At 46.1% G+C, this 19,852-nt stretch overlaps 1 protein-coding gene across 1 annotated transcript in view; it reads left to right on the plus strand.

Moving 5' to 3' along the window:
• The window catches only part of LOC141099167 (olfactory receptor class A-like protein 1), a 32,735-nt gene that overhangs the window by 3,847 nt on the left and 9,036 nt on the right, over window positions 1–19,852 (plus strand). Inside the window, exon 2 of the mRNA XM_073587313.1 lies at window positions 2,408–2,472. Coding sequence (XP_073443414.1) covers window positions 2,408–2,472 — 65 coding nt within the window. The remainder of the gene's footprint in view (window positions 1–2,407; window positions 2,473–19,852) is intronic.

Raw genomic sequence — 19,852 nt, forward strand, 5'->3', positions numbered from 1 at the left:
ATATGCCATGAGTAAATTTGAATGAATTAAAAAGCCTCTAATTGCCTCTCAACACTGAGTTCCTTTTGGAGTCAATTGTACACGTTTTGAGTTCAGTAATGCAAACACAGCCTTTTCTATGTCCAAATGACTTCCACCTATTTGGATAGGGGAAATGGATAGTAACTAGAGATGAGCGACTTTGCCTTTTTTTAGGGTTGAGTTGGGTTTCATGAAACCCGACTTTCTCACAAGTCGAGTAGAACGAAATCGGCTGACTATCGGGAAAAGTCGGGGATCCGACTGAAACACGAAACCCAATGCAAGTCAATGGGGAAGCAAAATCGACAGGGAGTGGAGGACAGGAATCACACCTACAGTGCCAATTTCAATGCCAACAACATCAATTCTTATTACTTAAGCTTGTCAACCTTAATTTACTTTATAATAATAGTTACGCATTGAAAACTGGGGGTTATTTGGCTAAAGTTGTGGGGGGGGTAGGGCTGGCTCCAGGTTTTCATGTGCCCTGGGCGAAAGAGTTATCAGTGGGCCTCTTTAACACATACCACAATTCATTATGCTCCGATACTGCAGAGAAATATTGGTATAGCACAATGAAAAATACTTCACTTCTTACATAACATGACTGATATCTATATTAAATTCTACAATAGCTCAAAAAACAGACAGTATATTATGCCATACAGTATTATGGCCACCACATAGTGCGCCATACAGAATAATGAGCCCCATATATTTCTCCATACAGAATAATTGGTCCCATATAATGTTCCATACAGTATATAATGAGCTCCACATAATGCTGCAGTATATGTTGGTCCCCATGGATGATGCTCCAGTGTCTTATGGCCCCCATTTGGAATGCTCCAGTATATGATGTGCCTCATGGATGATGCTCCAGTGTATGATGGGCCCAAATAATTCTCCATATCTAATCTGCCCCATTTACAATGCTCCAGCAAATGATGGGCCCCATGGATGATGCTCCATTGTCTTATTGGCCCAAATAATGCTCCATATATAATGGGTCCCATTTCTAATGCTCCACTGTATAATGGGTCCCATAAATGCTGCTCCAGTCTCTGATCTGCCTCATTTGGAATGCTCCAGTATATGATGTGCCTCATGGATGATGCTCCAGTGTATGATGGGCCCAAATAATGCTCCATATATAATCTGCCCAATTTAGAATGCTCCAGTATATGATGGGCCCCATGGATGATGCTCCAGTGTCTTATGGGCCCAAATAATGCTCCATATATAATGGGCCCTATTTCTAAAGCTCCAGTGTATAATTGGCCCCGTAAATGCTGCTCCATTGTCTGATGTCCCCCATTTGGAATGCTCCAGTACATGATGGGCCTCATGGATGATGCTCCAGTGTATGATGGGCCCAAATAATGCTCCATATATTATGGGCCCCATTTCTAATGCTCCAGTCTATAATGTGCCCTGTAAATGCTGCTCCAGTGTCTGATGTCCCCCATTTGGAATGCTCCAGTATATGATGGGCCTCATGGATGATGATCCAGTGTATGATGGCCCCAAATAATGCTCCATATCTAATCTGCCCCATTTACAATGCTCCATATATAATGGGCCCCATTTCTAATGCTCCAGTGTATAATGGGCCCTGTAAATGCTGCTCCAGTGTCTGATATCCCCCATTTGGAATGCTCCAGTATATGATGGGCCTCATGGATGATGCTCCAGTGTATGATGGGCCCCATATATCATTCTCCAGTGTATAGTGCTCACCAAAAATTACTCCCAACCTTTGAAAAAATTAAATACCTCTCCTCCTTGGGCACTGCTATACTCTGGACTCCTCAGCATCGCAATCTTCCAGCTCTCTGCACTTGTACTGTTTAGGCAGAGGGCATACAGAAGTGATGTCATCGCACTCTCTGACCTGAATGTCGCTGTCAGGAAACGCGATAGACATCCTGGTGGTGGAGCAGGGAGAGGTAAGTATTGCAAGTGCTGTAGCCCTGAGCAAGCAGGGGGGCCCACTTGTGGGTGACGGCACTGGCACAGGGCCCCTCATAGTACGCCGGTGTGTCTGACGGCGAGTGGGCCCTCCCACCGGCAGAGACACTTTTGCGTACTATGAGGTGCCCTGTGCCAGTGCCGTCGCCAAAGAGTATGCCCCCCACCTAGCAGTGGCTGTGCATCAGTGCACTCCATCTCTGATTCATGTTGGACTGGGGAATTCAAGATTTGACTTGATAACCCAGGCATGGTATGTGAAAAGAGCTCCATGGAGTAATCTGAAGTGTGGGCTGCGGCATCCTTCACTTTCAGTGGGGGTGAAGGACACAAGGAAAGGGGTTGTTACTGACCAGAAGCCTGCACTGATGACTCAGTGCTTGCATTTTTTTGAAACTTCAGAAGAGGATGTGATAGAGCTGGATGCTGTTTCGGCAATGTAAGCCAAAACCAGTTCCTGATGCTCCATCTTTAAAAGCGGTTTACCTACTCCCAGAAAAGGGAGCCTTTCAGGCCTTCCGGAGCCAGACCGTGCTGCAGTCTCAACACCTCCTGCCTTAGCTGCTATTGTGATTTTGGCACTACCAGAAGATGCACCACCACAACCATCAGTACCAGCTTGCCCCCAACGCCCATGTCCACGGCCTCTTCCACCATACTTCCTAATTTTTGTGAAAAAAACCCAAAATACCAGCAGATATATGGTACTGTATCAGAAGCGTACAGCTGTATACAGTCTAGCGATAATTGTAAATCTCCGTATATATTTCATGAGTCAGACACAGACGCTCACAGGCTCAGTATGGACTAGACAATAAGATAAAAATTTGAAAAAGGGTACAGTATCAACAAACACAAGGTATATATAGTATAGTTTAAACATTCTAAATCTCCGTATATATTTCAGTAAGCAGACACAGATGCTCTCAGGCTCAGTATGGATTACACGACAATATAAAATGCAGTAAAAGGGTAATGGATCAGAAGCGTACAGCTGTATACAGTGTAGCGGTCATTGTAAATCTCCGTATATATTTCCAGAGTTAGGAACAGACTCTCACTGGCTCTGTATGCATTAGACCAGAATATAAAAAGCAGTCAATGGGTAATGTATCACAAGCGTACAGCTGTACAGAGTGTTGTGTAAATCTCCAAATATATTTCCAGAGTTACAGACAGACATTCACAGGCTGAGTATGGATTACACCAGAATCTAAATAGCAAAAAAGGGTACTGTATCAGAAGCATCCAGATGTATACAGTGTTGGGCCAAATTTAAATCTTGGTATATATTTCCGAAGTCACCCTCAGACGCTGACTCAGTCTGGATTTGACCATAATGTAAAATGTTTAAAAAAGGTACTGAATAAAATGATAGCAAGCATATATATTCTAGGGTACAATTTAAATCTCCGTATATATTTCCGTAGTCACTAGAGTTGAGCGAAACAGGTTGGTAAGATTAAAAAATCGCCAACTTTCGCCAAAGTCGGGTTTCGCCGATCGTAACCCGACCCAAGCGTGAGGAGGTTGGCCATGATTTCGCCGATCAGCGCGCCAAAGTCACGTTTCATATGATGCTTTCAGGGCCTTTTCTCACCCAATGAAGGAGGATGCACACTGTGGGCAACGCAATGACATGCGCAGCGGCCAGTACCATCTTAGAGAAGGGCATTGAAGTGATGGCCTGGCTTTGAGTGGCGTCACAGTGGGTATAAAAGGCTGTGAACGCCGACCGCCATCTTACTTCTGTCGATCTTACAATAGGGAGCGGTGCTGCTGCTGATTCTGAACAGGGAGAGCGTTAGGCAGGGAAGACGAAAAAAAAACTGCTTCTGCTGATGGCGCTTTTCACTGTACAGTTAGTGTGCAGTGAAAGGGGAGGATTTTTGTTGTGTGCAGCAGCGCTGGTGGTGATTAGGCTGTCTTTTAAGGCTGCCTGCTAGCTGCATTGCTGTGTGCACACTGCTGTCCAAACTGCTTTTTTCAAAGCACTCCAAATTTTGTTATTTTGCCCTGGTGAGTTACTGAGCATTCATTTTTTCACACACCGTCTAGCGGTGTATGCTCCTCACACACTACCGTGTACAGGCTGGTATCACGGACAAATAGAAGCTATCTGGGTGTGACTCTGAAAGAAAAAGCCGAGGAGTTTGTCCATTTTTCCACACCTAAACCTTAGAGTTGTGTCCGTTTTTCAAACAGTTTCGTGTATCTGCTGTTTCATTACAGACAAAACTAGACAGAGATAGCGTGTATCAGTCCGTATACAAATACACGGAGCAATTTTCCATACAGACACCATCTAGCGGTGTACGCTCACACACCACCGTGTACCGGCTGGTATCACTGACAAATAGAAGCTATCTGGGTGTGACTCTGGAAGAAAAAGCCACGGAGTTTGTCCGTTTTTCCAGACCTACACCTTAGAGTCATGTCCGTTTTTCAAACAGTTTCGTATATCTGCTGTTTGAAAACGGTCAAAACTAGACAGAGACAGCGTGTGTCAGTCCCTATACAAATAGACGGAGATTGACAATTTTCCATACACACACTGTACAACAGTGTACGCTCCTCACACACTACCGTGTACCGCCTTCTAGCATGGACAAATAGAAGCTACCCGTGTGTGACTCTGGAAAAAAAAACTGAGGAGTTTTCCGTTTTTCCAGACCTACACCTTAGAGTCATGTCCGTTTTTCAAACAGTTTCGTATATCTGTTGTTTGATAACGGTCAAAACTAGACAGAGACAGCGTGTGTCAGTCCGCATACAAATACACGGAACTTGACAATTTTCCTTACACATATCGTATAGAGCAGTCCGATTCTCCAACAGTATTGTATATCTGCCGTTCGTATTGCAGTCACTTTTATACCTAGCCAGCGTGTGTGTGTAACATTCCATAAATACATATACAGAAATTGTTAGTTGCACAAAAATTGTATACAGCTGTACACTTCTGATACAGCTCCGTATATCTGCTTGTTGGATTACGGTCCAATACATACTGTGAGAGCAACTGTGACTAACATAATATATAAGTTGATTTAATTTGTTTAATACACCTTACACAGCTGGACGTTCCTCATACAGTACCATCTCTCTGCTGGTATTTTTGGTACATTTTCCCAAACATGAGGAAGTATTGTGGAAGAGGCCACGGACGTGGGCAGGGGGGCGCAGCTGGTAGTGATGGTGGTTCTGGCAAAAGCACAATAGCAGCTAAGGCAGGAGGTGTTGACCCTGCGTCATCCTCTGGCCCAAGAAGGCCTGTAAGGTTGCCTTTTCTTGGAGTTGGAAAACCGCTTTTAAAGCCGGAGCATCAGGAACAGGTTTTGGCGTACTTTGCCGAAACAGCCACCAGCTCTATTGCCTCCTCTTCTGAACGGTCGAAAACTGCAAGCACGGAGTCATCAGTGCAGGGTTCTGGTCATAAAAAACCCCTTTCCTTGTGTCCTTCACACCCACCAAAAGTTAAGGATGCAGCAGCCCACACTTCAGATTACTCTATGGAGCTCTTTTCACATACCATGCCTGGGTTATCAAGTCAAATCCTGAATTCCCCAGTACAACATGAATCTTACATGGAGTGCACTGATGCACATCCACTGCTAGATGATTCTGCTGGTACATTGACTCACAGCACTACATTGCCCTCGCAGTCTATTGAGCCGGAATCTGACCCTGATGAAACCCAGGTGCCCCTTCCCGCATACTATACCACCTTACACAGTGACACAGAGGAAGGTAAAGAGGAAGGTGCAGATGACTTTGAAGAGGAGGTGATGGATGACCCAGTTCTGGACCCGGATTGGCATCCATTGGGGGAGGAGGGTGGCACTGGCAATAGTTCAGATAAGTAGAAGGATCCGCAGCAGGCATTGACATCGCAGCAGCGGTTATCTAGCAGGCCCTAGCTGTCCTAAAACGTGGAACAAAAACTAAAAGAGTTGCAGGACAGCTTGACCAGACAGAAAATGTGTACCATAGTAGGAAGAGTGCAGTGTGGCACATCTTTGTCCAAAATCCTACTGATGAGGCAAAGGTTACCTGTAAGAGGTGCGGAAGGACCTTTAGCCGAGGTAAACAACTCAGAAATTTGAATACCAGTTGCATGCTTAGACATTTAATCAACATGCACTTGCAAGCGTGGACGGACTACAAAATCTCAGGTAGCACATGTGCACCTGCTCCGACGGAAGGTAGCCAACAACGCTCTATCACTACCCCCACTGTAAGACCACCGCCACCATTAAGCACACCACCAGCACTAAATGTGGAGGTGTCGTCGCAAGGCCAAAGCACTCAGGGAATCACAATGGTTTTGCAACACAACACTGAATCTAGGCCATCACCACCAATACCATCACCAACCCCCTCTCACTCCATCCGGTCCACCGCTACTTCCCCAATATGCAGCTCTCCGGTCCAGCTCACCCTAACAGACACTCTGAGTAGGACAAGAAAGTACTCATCCTCTCAGCGGCATACACTGTGTTTGAATGACTACATTGCCCAACTAATCTCATTAGAGATGATGCCCTACCGTTTGGTTGAAAGTGAAGCTTTCCTCGACTTCATGGCCTACGCTATCCCACGCTATGACCTACCCAGACAGCACTTCTTTTCTCGAAAAGCCATCCATGCCCTCCACCGGCATGTGAAAGACTGCATTGTCCGTGCACTAAAACAGTCAGTGAGTGGAAAGGTGCACCTCACAACGGATGCATGGTCCAGTAGGCATGGCCAGGGCCATTACGTGTCCATCACTGCGCACTGGGTTAATATGGTGGATGCAGGCTCCACTGGGGACAGCGGCGATGGAACAGTGCTGCCTAGCCCACGGTATAGGAAACAGTTGGCTGTAGGCTTTCGCTCCTCCTCCTCTTCTATCAGCGAAAGCTCGTCCACAGAGCGCAGTCGCACGAGCACTAGATCCGCAGCTGGCTGTGTTGCACACGAGGTGTCCCACTATCGAACAGCTAGTGGTAAGCGTCAGCAGGCTGTGTTAAAGATGATGTCTTTGGGTGACAACAGACACACCGCGGAGGTACTGGCCGACTACTTCCAGCGACAAACAGAGTCATGGCTGGGCAGTCTACATCTTGAGGCAGGCAAGGTAGTCAGTGATAACGGCTGTAATTTTGTGGCAGCCATAGCCCATGCAAAACTCACACACATACCTTGCCTGGCTCACACTTTGAACCTGGTGGTGCAGTGCTTCCTTAATATTTATCCGGAGTTAACATCCCTGCTCCGTAAGGTGCGAAGACTGTGCTCGCAAATCCGTTGCTCGGCCGTACACTCCAGTCGTATGCAGAAGCTGCAGCGATTGCTCCACCTCCCCAAGCACCGTCTAATCATAGACATTGCAACAAGGTGGAACTCCACCCTGAACATGGTTGAGAGGCTGTGCGAACAGAGGCAGGCTGTAATGCATTTGTGGGAGGATGCACAGGCATGCAGTTTGAGGGAAGACATGGAATTGTCGGGTGTGCAGTGGTCAAAGCTGAAAGACCTCTCTAAAGTCCTTCAGTGTTTTGAGGAATGCACATGACTGGTAAGCGCAGACAACGCCATCATAAGCATGAGCATCCCACTTATGCGTCTGCTCATGCAAAGTTTGACGCACAATAAGGATCAGGCGTCTGCTGCTGCGGGGGAGGAGGGAAGCCTTGATGACAGTCAGCCATTGTCTGGTCAGGGAACTGTCATGGACGAGGTGGAGGAAGAAGAGGAAGAGGAGGAGGATGAGGGGGATGATTATTTTGGGCAGGAGGATGTTTCTCAGGGGGCAAGAGAAAATGTTGGCGCTCCAAGGTCAGGGACAGTGTTTGTGCGTGACTGTAGGGATGTGGATTTGCCAGAAACTGCTCCTCCACCCACCATGGGCAGTGCATCTTTGACACCTGGAACATTGGCCCACATGTGCGATTATGCCTTGCGGATCCTAAAAAGGGACCCACGCATTGCCAAAATGATGAGGGATGACCATTAGTGGCTGGCCAGCATCCTCGATCCACGCTACAAAGGCAAATTACACAACATCATGCCACAGGAGAACCTAGAGATAATATTGGCAAACAAACAAGCAACTCTGGTAAATCATTTGTTTGATGCTTTCCCAGCACACAGCAGTGGTGCTAGTTCTCCCAAGAGCCATAGTGGACACAATGGAAGAGGTGTTCGTGGTGCACACAGCAGAAGTGGCGTTGGAGACAGGGGTTTAATGACAATGTTGTGGAATGATTTCTCAAGTACTGCTCACACGACTGCTAATACTGCATCAATTAAAAGTGACAGGAGGCAGCAGTTGTCAACTAAGGTTACAAACTACTTTTCCTCCCATATCGATGTTCTCCCTCACAGGTCATTCCCCTTTGACTATTGGCCTCTAAACTGGACGTCTGGCCTGAATTGGCACATTATGCCTTACAGGTGCTCGCTTGCCCTGCTGCTAGTGTGTTACCTGAAAGAGTCTTCAGTGCTGCTGGATCAATCCTGACAGAAAAAAGGACCCGTCTGTCGACCCAAAATGTTGATGATCTAACCTTCATTAAAATGAACCATGCATGGGTTTCAAAGAATTTTGCCCCACCTTCCCCTGATGACACATAGTTTACCAGAAAAGTGCCTCGGTTTTTGCCTCCTCTTCCTCGGACTTGCCCAATTACGCCCTTTGCAGCAACTGAGTGTCCTGCCAACACATCTACATATGCCAATTTTTAAACCTCCCTAACTGGGCTGCCCACCCCTCCCCCAACGGCTGGGGTCAAGACCTGGCGCACCCGGTCAAGTGCCGTTGCTCTGAATAGGTGGATGGGCCCACTGATGGCCGATGTCAATGGCACAGGGCCCCTCATAGTACAATACAGTGTCTCAGACGGTGGGAGGGCCCACTCACCGTCAGACACACTAGCGTACTATGAGGGGCCCTGTGCCAGTACCGTCAACCACAATTGTGTCCCCCCTGCTTGGTCATGGCCACAGCACTATTAACTTGCAATACTTACCTCTCCCTTCCCCACCACTGTGTAGTCTGGGCAGTTAAATCCTTCACAGGGACGGCCACTAGAAATTTTGTGCATTGATCAATGATGGTTAAGATGTAGCTATGGCCTGTCCTGCTGGCCTCTATCTTCAGATGATCAATGGCTACCATTTGAAATGGACGTCAACTTACAAGAGGATACAGTCGTGGTTTATGATCACTTTTCACAGTTGTGATAGTCACAGACGTGTGACATTCCTGCCACCATTTTTCAATGTGTCCTCTCATGCCAATCCAATACAATCGCCTACGGCCTGTGGCTTCTGTCTTTTGCACTCCAAAATGACCAGACACATCATGATAGGCAGCGAGGACCATGGGTACATCTCTCCCTGTGATCACAATTTGATGGAGACGAGTAACGGTTATGTGATCCACGTTACTGTGATAAAGCAATCCTTTCTTCATAAAGAACCTTTTTCGCTTTCTCCACAGACACAGTAATTGAGGGTTTGCATCGCCTCTGCAATATCTACCGAGAGGTTTTCCAGCGATGATTAATTCCAAAATTTCTGCTAACACTCGACTTTGCGTCTATACTTGTATCCATGTAGTTTCCAGTAGCGAAGATTCTTGACTGGCTTACTGAGATTGAAATATATACGAAGATTTAAAAGTACCACAACACTGTCTACTGGTGTACGCTATGAATACCTTTCCCTTTTTCTACTTTTTTAATTCTGGTGTAATACATAGTGAGCCTGTGAATGTCTGTGTCTGACTCTGGAAGTACAGACGGAAATTTAACCCTAGACTGGACACACCTGGTATGTGCTGATACAGTACCTTGTTTCAAAAAATTTGTATTAAGGTATCATCTGTAGGATAACCAACTGTGGGGGGACCCTCTTCTTGCCGCAGACAAACTCGAGACTGAGACAGAGGTTGTATTGAACAGGTCCGTTTTTAGTGCCCATCCTTCTGTCGACAACAGCAATTAACCACGGCCGTTTCACATTTCTCTGTACACAGGCCCCGGTACCTTCACTTCCTTTGTAACTATAATCATGGTGCCCTCTGTGGCTCTTCAACTGTGGCTGGCCTAGGCCCAACCACACAGCGCTGCACCAGTCTGAGCACACCATCCGTATGATAGCCCCAGGCCGTCTTTGTCTGCGGCTACCGTCCTCTGGGCCACCCCCCCTTGACCGCCTCAACTGTCAGTCCTCTCTGGAGCCTTTCCACTTTCTCTATTTCTTCAGCAGAACTTCCTCTTTAATGTGCTCCCTTCGCTGATTGACTCTTCCAGAACCTTCCCTCAGCCTTTTATACTTCCAGTTCTGGTAACTCTGCCCACCATCACCTAACAGTTTCTCTGACCAATGGCAGTTATTCAGTCACAGTCCTACACTCTCCACTGCCCTCCAATGGGCAAGCTAAAACACTGCACCCTTTCTCTTTATCTTAGCGGTTTCACACCTACACTGCGCTACACCTCTGCTTCTCACTACAGGCTGGTTTGTCTGTCAGTCCACCTTCCCTACATCATCCATAGTGAGTGAGCGTGTGTGGGTTACGCCTTCTATATATACGGTGAATCGGAGAAACAAATTTTTACACTATACTCGATACAGCTTGTATCTTGTTATACAGTACCTTTGTTCGACATTTATCATTACGGTCAAATCCATACTGTGTAATCGTCTGAGAGTGACTACGGGACTATTTATACAGAGATTTCAATTGTACCCTAAAAAATATATACTTGCTATCTTGTTATCCAGGACCTTTTTTACAACATTTTTTATTATGGTCAAAACCAAACTGAGTGAGCGTCTGAGGGTGACTACGGAAATATATTCCGATATTTTCAATTTGGCCAACACTGTATACAGCAGAACGCTTCTGATACAGTAACCTTTTTAGCCATTTAGATTCTGGTGTAATCCATAATGAGCCTGTAAAAGTCTGTCTGTTACTCCGGCAATATATTTGGAACTTTAAGATTACCCCAACACTGTATACAGCTGTACGCTTGTGTTACATAGCCCATATACAGCTTTTCATATTCTTGTGTAATGCATACTGGGCCTGAGAGAGTTTGTGTCTGCCTCCTGAAATGTATACAGAGAATCAGAATGTTTACACTATACTATATATACCTTGTATCTGGTGATACTGTACCCTTTTGCAACTTGTTATTTTATTGAGTAATCCATACTGAGCCTGTGAGCGTCTGTGTATGCCTCATGAAATATATACAGAGATTTACTGTTATCCATAGACTGTATATAGCTGTACGCTTCTGATACAGTACCATAAATCTGCTGGTATTTTGGGTCCATTTTCAAAAACAGGAGGAAGTATGGTGGAAGAGGATGTGGATGTGGGCGTGGAGGGCCACCTGGTACTGATGGTGGTGGTGGTGAATCTGCTGGTAGTGCCAAAAACACAATAGCAGCTAAGGCAGGAGGTGTTGAGCCAGCTTCATGGTGTAGCTCTGGAAGGCCTGTAAGGCTCCCTTTTCTGGGAGTAGGTAGACTGCTTTTAAAGCTGGAGTATCAGGAACTGTTTGTGGCTTACATTGCTGAAACAGCCTCCAGCTCTATCGCCTCCTCTTCTGAAGTTGTAAAAAATGCAAGCACTGAGTCGTAATTGCAGGCTTCTGGTCAGGAGCAACCCTTTTCCTTGTGTCCTTCACCCACACCAAAAGTGAAGGATGTGGAAGCACACACCTCAGATTACTCCATGGAGCTCTTTTCACATACCATGCCTGGGTTAATTTAAAATAGGGCCCATCATGTACTGGAGCAATGTAAATGGGGCAGATCAGACACTGGAGCAGCATCTAAGGGGCACAGTATACACAGGAGCATTACAAATGGGGCCCATTAAAAATGGAGCATTATTGGAGCCCATCATACACTGGAGCATCATCCATGAAGCCCATCATGTACTGGAGCAATGTAAATGGGTCAGATCAGACACTGGAGCAGCATCTAAGGGGCACATTATACACTGGAGCATTACAAATGGGGCCCATTATATATGGAGCATTATTGGAGCCCATCATACAATGGAGCATCATCCATGAGGTCCATCATGTACTGAAGCCATGTAAATGGGGCAGATCTGACACTGTAGCAGCATCTATGGGGCCCATTATTCACTGGAGCACTACAAATGGGGCCTATTATATATGGAGCATTATTGGAACCCATCATACACTGGAGCATCATCCATGAAGCCCATCATGTACTGGAGCAATGTAAATGGGTCAGATCAGACACTGGAGCAGCATCTAAGGGGCCCATTATACACTGGAGCATTATAAATGGGGCCCATTATATATGGGGCATTATTAGGGCCCATGATACACTGGAGAATCATCCATGAGGCCCATCATGTACTGGAGCATTGTAAATGGGGCAGATCAGACACTGGAGCAGCATCTAAGGGGCACATTATACACTGGAGCATTACAAAGGGGGCCCATTATATATGGAGCATTATTGGAGCCCATCATACAATGGAGCATCATCCATGAGGTCCATCATGTACTGAAGCCATGTAAATGGGGCAGATCTGACACTGTAGCAGCATCTATGGGGCCCATTATTCACTGGAGCATTACAAATGGGGCCTATTATATATGGAGCATTATTGGAGCCCATCATACACTGGAGCATCATCCATGAGGCCCATCATGTACTGGAGCATTGTAAATGGGGCAGATCAGACACTGGAGCAGCATCCAAGGGGCCCATTATATACTGGAGCATTACAAATGGGGCCCATTATATATGGAGCATTATTAGGGCCCATGATACACTGGAGCATCATCCATGAGGCCCATCATGTACTGGAGCATTGTAAATGGTGCAGATCAGACACTGGAGCAGCATCTAAGGGGCCCATTATACACTGGAGCATTACAAATGGGGCCCATTATATATGGAGCATTATTGGAGCCCATCATACAGTGGAGCATCATCCATGAGGCCCATCATGTACTGGAGCAATGTAAATGGGGCAGATCAGACACTGTAGTAGCATCTAAGAGGCACATTATACACTGGAGTATTACAAATGGGGCGCATTATATATGGAACATTATATGGAGCTCATCACATACTGTATGGAACATTATATGTGACTAATTATTTGGTATGGAGAAATATATGGGGCTCATTATTCTGTATGATGCACAATGTGGTGGCAATAACACGGTATGGAGAAATATACTGTCCTGTTTTTGAGCTATTGTACAATTTAAAATAGATCAGTCATGTCATGTAAGCAGTGAAGTATGTGTCATTGTACTATACCTATATTTCTGTGGCGTATCGGAGCATCATGAGTTGTGGTATGTGTTAATGGGGCGCACTGACACTCTTTGGCCCAGGGCACAAAAAAACCTGGAGCCACACCAACCCCCCCACAACTTTAGCCAAATAACCCACAGTTTTCAATGCGTAACTATTAGGAAGTAATTTAAGGTTGACAAGCTTCAGTTATAAGAATTGATGTTTTTGGCATTAAAATGGGCACTGTAGGTGTGTTTACTGTCTTCCACTCCCTGTCGACTTTGCTTCCCCATTGACTTGCATTGGGTTTCGTGTTTCAGTCGGCCTCCAGCTTTTCCCTATAGTCGGCCGATTTCGTTCGACCGGACTTCTGCGAAAGTCGGGTTTCATGAAACCCGACTCGACCCGATAAAAGGCAAAGTCGCTCATCTCTAGCTGTCTCTGTTTAAATTTGACCGTAATCCAAACAGCAGATATACGATACTGTTTGAGAAACGGACATCTCTATACGGTGTATGTATGGAAAATTTTAAATCTCCGTCTATCTTTTTCCGGAGTCACACACACGCTTTCTCTGTATAGATGTGACCGTAAACCAAACAGCAGATATACTGTACGATACTGTTTGAGAAGCGGACAGCTCTATACGGTGTATGTATGGAAAAAGGTAAATCTCCGTCTATTTTTTTACGGTGTCACACACATATAGCTTGTATTTGTCTGTGACCCCAGCCGGTAGACAGTAGTGTGTGAGGAGCATACACCTCTATACGGTGTGTGAAAAAATGAATGCTTGGTAACTGCGCAGAAAAAAGGAATAAAAGTATTTTTGCTTTGAAAAAAGCCATCTTCACAGCAGTGTGCACACAGCAATGCAGCTATCAGGTAGCCTTATAAGGCAGCCTAATAACCACCAGCACTGCTGCACACAAAAAAATCCTCCCCTGTCACTGCACACTAACTGTAGAACGAGCAGCAGCAACCTCTCCCTATGCAAAGATCGGCAGAAATAAGATGACGGTCGGCGTTCAGGGCTTTCATAGCCACTGTGACGCCACACAAAGCAAGCCAATCACTGCAATGCCCTTCTCTAAGATGGTGGTAGCCACTGCCCATGTCATCGCGTTGCCCACAGTGTGCGTCCTTGCTCATTGGCAGAGAAAAGGCGCCTGAAAGCATTATGGGAAACGCGACTTTGGCGCTCGAGTCGGTGACCGCATGGCCGACCTCATGCTATGGTCGGGTTTCGATCCGCGAAACCCGACTTTACCGAAAGTCGGCGACTTTTGAATTTGACTGACCCGTTTTAATCAACTCTAACAGTAACCATAGGAAACGAACAGCGTAAATAACAATACATGGCTGTATCAAACATTTTAGTATACGTAAATCTTATTAATAGTCTAAAAATTATCCCTTTTTGGAATTGGTGCAAGCATTGCTGTTGTTTATACACTGGTGATGCCAACTCAAAGAAACTGTGGCATTTTCATATGCTCAGATGCAACAATTAAACCTGTTTGAGTAATATAAAGAGCTTTTTTCTTTGCTAAATGAAAAAGTGAAACAAGTTGAAGGAGTTTTAACAAGTAGCAGAACCGGGGGAGGTAATCAAAAACAACTTGTTAGGCGTCGGGTTCCTGTCGCTGCGCAGCAGGAATCCCGAGCCTTGCTTCCGGCGGTCTCCCATTCCTCTCCAGCCGCAGAGGTGGCTGATCAGCAGACTCGTCAGTCCCGGCGCTCTGCCAAAACTAGCTCCTTGGGTTTGGTTGCTGCTGCCACCTCTGGTCCAGCTATAGCAACGCATGCTGGTCAGCAGCACGCTACTCCAGGGACTAAGTCCTCCTTTCGGTCCACTGAGCATGCCCGTGGGACGATCTCTCATTGGAGATCGGAGGTCACATGCTTAGGTCCTTCTCCAACTCAGATTGGACCATCAGAAAGGTCAGGAAGGTCCCGGAAGGACGCGGCTATAAAAGGTTCACATGGCCACTCAGCCATGCGCTAGTATAGACTGCATTATTAGACTATGAGGAGTGAGTGTTGTATGCATGTATGAATGTCTCTGGTGAATGACTCATTAAGAAACCCCTACTCTTTGTACACATGTGTTGTGTAGTCTAGCCTGTTAAGCGCCCAGGCTTAGGTGTAGGTAGGACAGAGTCTGAGACTGACATCAGTGTCAACCGGTGGCTCTGCATGCCACGGTGCACCTGCTCGACACTCCACCATAGTCAGCATCTATAGTGGCGCCCGCAGGTGCGACGCCACACGCTCAGTAGGTCCAGAGGGACTCAGACCTTGTGTCCTTGGAGCTGAGTTCTGTCACTGCATATTGAGCGCTCTCTTGCCGAGTGCTGTGAATTTAACAGGCTCTGGCATTTATGTTCTGCGGTAGCGCGGCTCTGTGTCGTAACAGAGTTCGCTTCTGTTCACACTGGGTGACGTTAATCTACGTGTGACCTCTTGCATACCGCTTTATACTTCCGCCATTACTAAGCAGCAGTTTACCACCCCTGCACGGTGGACCCCGGGCTGCGAACGCACCTTACTATTATTTTATTATTTGGTGTGTTCCGCCAGTCCTAACACAACTCTTTATTTATGTCATTAAAAATGAAAACAGCTGAAAAATAGCTCTTCTTGGGAATATGCCCAACCTTACTTGCTTCGAACTCTCTTGTTTTCAGTCACAGTATGGCATGATCACCCACACATATAAATGTATCCAGACCGAATTCTATTGCTGGATATACTGCCTTCAACTTGTTTCGTTCTGATGAAGACACAGAAAACTTTTTCCTTGCTCTGCCAGATGTATATTTTCTTCACAAATTGGTGAGCTGGAAAACCTTTTTCTACTTTTTGTTTGCAGAAAAACAGGAAAGTGTGTTTCTCAGCATCAGTTTTACTGTCTTGCACTATTAAACACAGTGGGAAGCCAGGAGGTGTGTGATTGGCATGGCTGTGCAGTAACTTGAAGGAGCAGCATGCTAGAGAAATAAGATAGGGCACACTATAAAATGTTGGAAGTTTAGGGCAAGCAATGGCAGTCCCTGTAGCATTAGTACTACAGTATGGATGATGTGGGCAGGGAGATGTCCAGCAGAATGCACCCATTGGTCCTAGTGGCAGCAAAATGGTATCGATGACAGTCAAGGTAGAAATAAACCTGGCTGTTCAGTTGGTCCAACTCAATGTGCTAAAGTGCATCAGTTTTTGCTTAGGCAATTCCAACAACTATTTGCTCTTTATCTTCCTACTCCTACTGATTTCAGGGGACATCTCCCCCAACCCTGGCCCACCATCCCCCAACCCCTACCTTACCTCATATCGAAACCATAATAATCTTTTTAATATTACTTGCACTCCCTTATCTCCATCTTTTAATTGTGCCCTCTGGAATCCACGGTCTGCTTGTAACAAGCTTCCTTTCCTACACAACTACTTTCTGAACAACTCTCTTAATCTGTTGGCCCTCACTGAAACCTGGATTCAGGATTCTGACACTGCCTCTCCTGCTGCCATTTCCTATGGTGGCTTACAATTCTCCCACTCCCCGAGACCTATAAACAGACATGGTGATGGAGTCGGCAAACTCCTGTCCCCACAATGCACTTCCAGGTCATCCCCCCCGTTCCATCACTCTTATTCCCTTCTTTTGACGTCCACACCATCAGGCCCATTCGTCCCCTTTCCCTCAGAGTAGCGGTCATATACCGGCCCCCAGGCTCACCCACTCACTTCCTTGCCAACTTTTCAGCCTGGCTGCCGCACTTCATGTCCTCAGAACTTCCAACCCTTATCCTTGGAGACTTCAACATCCCCAATAACAGCCCTATTTCCACATCTGCATCCCAGCTTCTATCACTAACCACCTCTCTAGGCCTCTCGCAGCTTTCAACCTCTGAGACACACAAGGACAGTAACACCCTTGATCTTGTCTTTGTCCGGCTCTGCTCAATCTCCCACCTAAATAACTCACCGCTTCCTCTCTCTGACCACAACATTCTCTCCTTCACACTCACAAATCCTCGCCCACCCCAGCTCACTCCTACCTACCACACAGTCAGAAATCTACAAGCCATTAACCCTCAGACACTTTCAGACTCCCTGCACTCATCACTGTCCCCAATCTCCTCTATTTCCTGTCCTAATCTGGCTGTTCATGACTACAATGACACTCTTAGAAGCACCCTTGACCAAGTAGCTTCCCTCACCCTCAGAACCTCCAAGCACAGAGTTAAACAGCCCTGGCTCACATCGCAAACTCAACTTCTCCATCGATGCTCTAGGATTGCTGAACGCCTATGGTGAAAAACCCGCACACCAGAAGACTTCATCCACTTCAAATTTATGTTAAGAACCTATAACGCTGCCCTTCACCTCGCCAAGCAGACCTACTTCACCACCCTGGTCTCCTCACTAGCCAACAACCCCAAGAAACTTTCTGACACTTTTCACTCCCTCCTCAGGCCAAAACCACAAGCACCTATCCCAGACATTTGTGCTGAAGACCTGGCCTCCCACTTTAATCTCTCCCTCTCCTCTGGCATTTTCCCATCCTCCTTCAAACATGCCATCATTACTCCATTACTAAAGAAACCCGCTCTTGACCCATCCTGCACAAACAGCTACAGACCAGTCTCCAATCTCCCCTTCATCTCTAAACTTTTGGAGTGCCTAGTTTACTCCCGCCTTACCCGTTACCTCTCCACTCACTCCCTTCTAGGCCCTTCACAGTCCAGCTTCCGCCCCCTACATTCGACTGAAACTGCACTCAGCAAAGTGACCAATGACCTTCTGACAGCAAAACGTAATGGTGACCACTCTCTGCTCATTCTTCTTGACCTCTCTGCAGCTTTCGATCTCCTACTCTCTAGGCTCCAGTCACTAGGCATTAAGGACACTGCTCTCTCCTGGTTCTCTTCCTATCTCTCTGACCGCTCCTTCAGTGTTTTGTTCTCTGGCTCCACTTCATCTCCTCTTCCTCTTGCTGTCGGGGTACCTCAGGGCTCAGTCCTTGGCCCCCTTCTCTTCTCTCTCTACACAGCCTCAATTGGACAGACCATCAGCAGATTTGGCTTTCAGTACCATCTTTATGCTGATGACACACAACTATGCACGTCATTCCCCGACCTTACCCCCTCTGTACTACAGAACGCCAGTGACTGTCTGTCCGCAGTCTCCAATATCATGTCCACTCTCTATCTGAAGCTCAACCTCTCCAAAACTGAACTTCTTCTGCTCCTGCCATCTACTAACCTCCCTAAATCAGACATTTCCCTCTCCGTGGGTGGTACCACAATAATATCCCGGCAGCAGGCGTGCTGTCTAGGCATTATGTTTGACACCAATCTCTCCTTCACATCCCATATACAATCTCTTGCCCACTCTTGCCGCTTACACCTAAAGAACATTTCTAGAATCCGCCCTTTTCTCACCATGGAAACAGCAAAAACCCTCACTGTAGCATTGATCCTCTCCCGCTTGGATTACTGCAATGCTCTATTAATTGGCCTCCCCGTCACTCGACTATCCCCTCTCCAGTCCATACTTAATGCAGCAGTCAGGGTTGACCATCTGGCTAATCGGTACTTGGACGTGCCCTCTCTTCGTCAGTCATTACACTGGCTGCCCATTCATTATAGGATCCAATTCAAAGTACTTGTTCTCATCCACAAAGCTCTCCACGGTGCAGCACCCCCTTACATCTCCTCCCTCATTTCTGTCTATCGGCCTAGCCGATCGCTGCACTCTGCAAATGACTTTCGACTAACCTCTGCACTAATCCGTACCTCCCACTCCCGACTCCAAGACTTCGCCCGTGCTGCTCCTATCCTCTTGAATGCTCTACCCCAAGAAATTAGAACTATGCACAATTTGTATAGTTTTAGGCGCTCCCTCAAAACACATTTGTTCAGAGTGGCTTATCACGTTCACTAATCAAAGTCATTCTATGTGTAAGTGTGCCTTTGTAGCCCATTCACTATATCCATCCATCCTTCACTCCCTCAAGATAGCTGGATCTTCATTGTAAATATACAATTGTAAATACACACCTGTACTTTGTATCTCCCCCACCATGGTAGATTGTAAGCTCTCACCAGCAGGGTCGTCTTATTTCGTCTTATTTTGCTTTAATTATTGTATTGTTAACGTTGTTACTTATGACTTGTGTTTTGAAACTGTTAAACTGTAAAGCGCTGCGAAATATATTGGCGCTATATAAATAAAGATTATTATTATTATCGTTATTATTTCTGAGACAACTCTAGATAATGAGGTTTGTGATTCTGTTTCTGGTATGGTGTCTGCATGGAACTTATTCCAATGTGGGTGTAGATACATAAAAATTGTTTAGTTGTAGGGTGTCTAACTCGCCATATATCCATAAATCCTATGTCTGAGAAAACTCTGGATAATGAGGTTTATGATTCTGTTTCTAGTATGGTGTCTGCATGGAACTTATCCCAATGTGGCTGTAGATACATGTTGAAATCTCCTATGATGAGAGCTGGAATCCTAGGGAGAAAGTAGCACAAATAGGGTTTTCTCT

Source organism: Dendrobates tinctorius, unplaced genomic scaffold (assembly GCF_039654945.1).
Source record: "Dendrobates tinctorius isolate UK_male_01 unplaced genomic scaffold, ASM3965494v1 ptg000098l, whole genome shotgun sequence".
Lineage (NCBI taxonomy): Eukaryota > Metazoa > Chordata > Amphibia > Anura > Dendrobatidae > Dendrobates > Dendrobates tinctorius.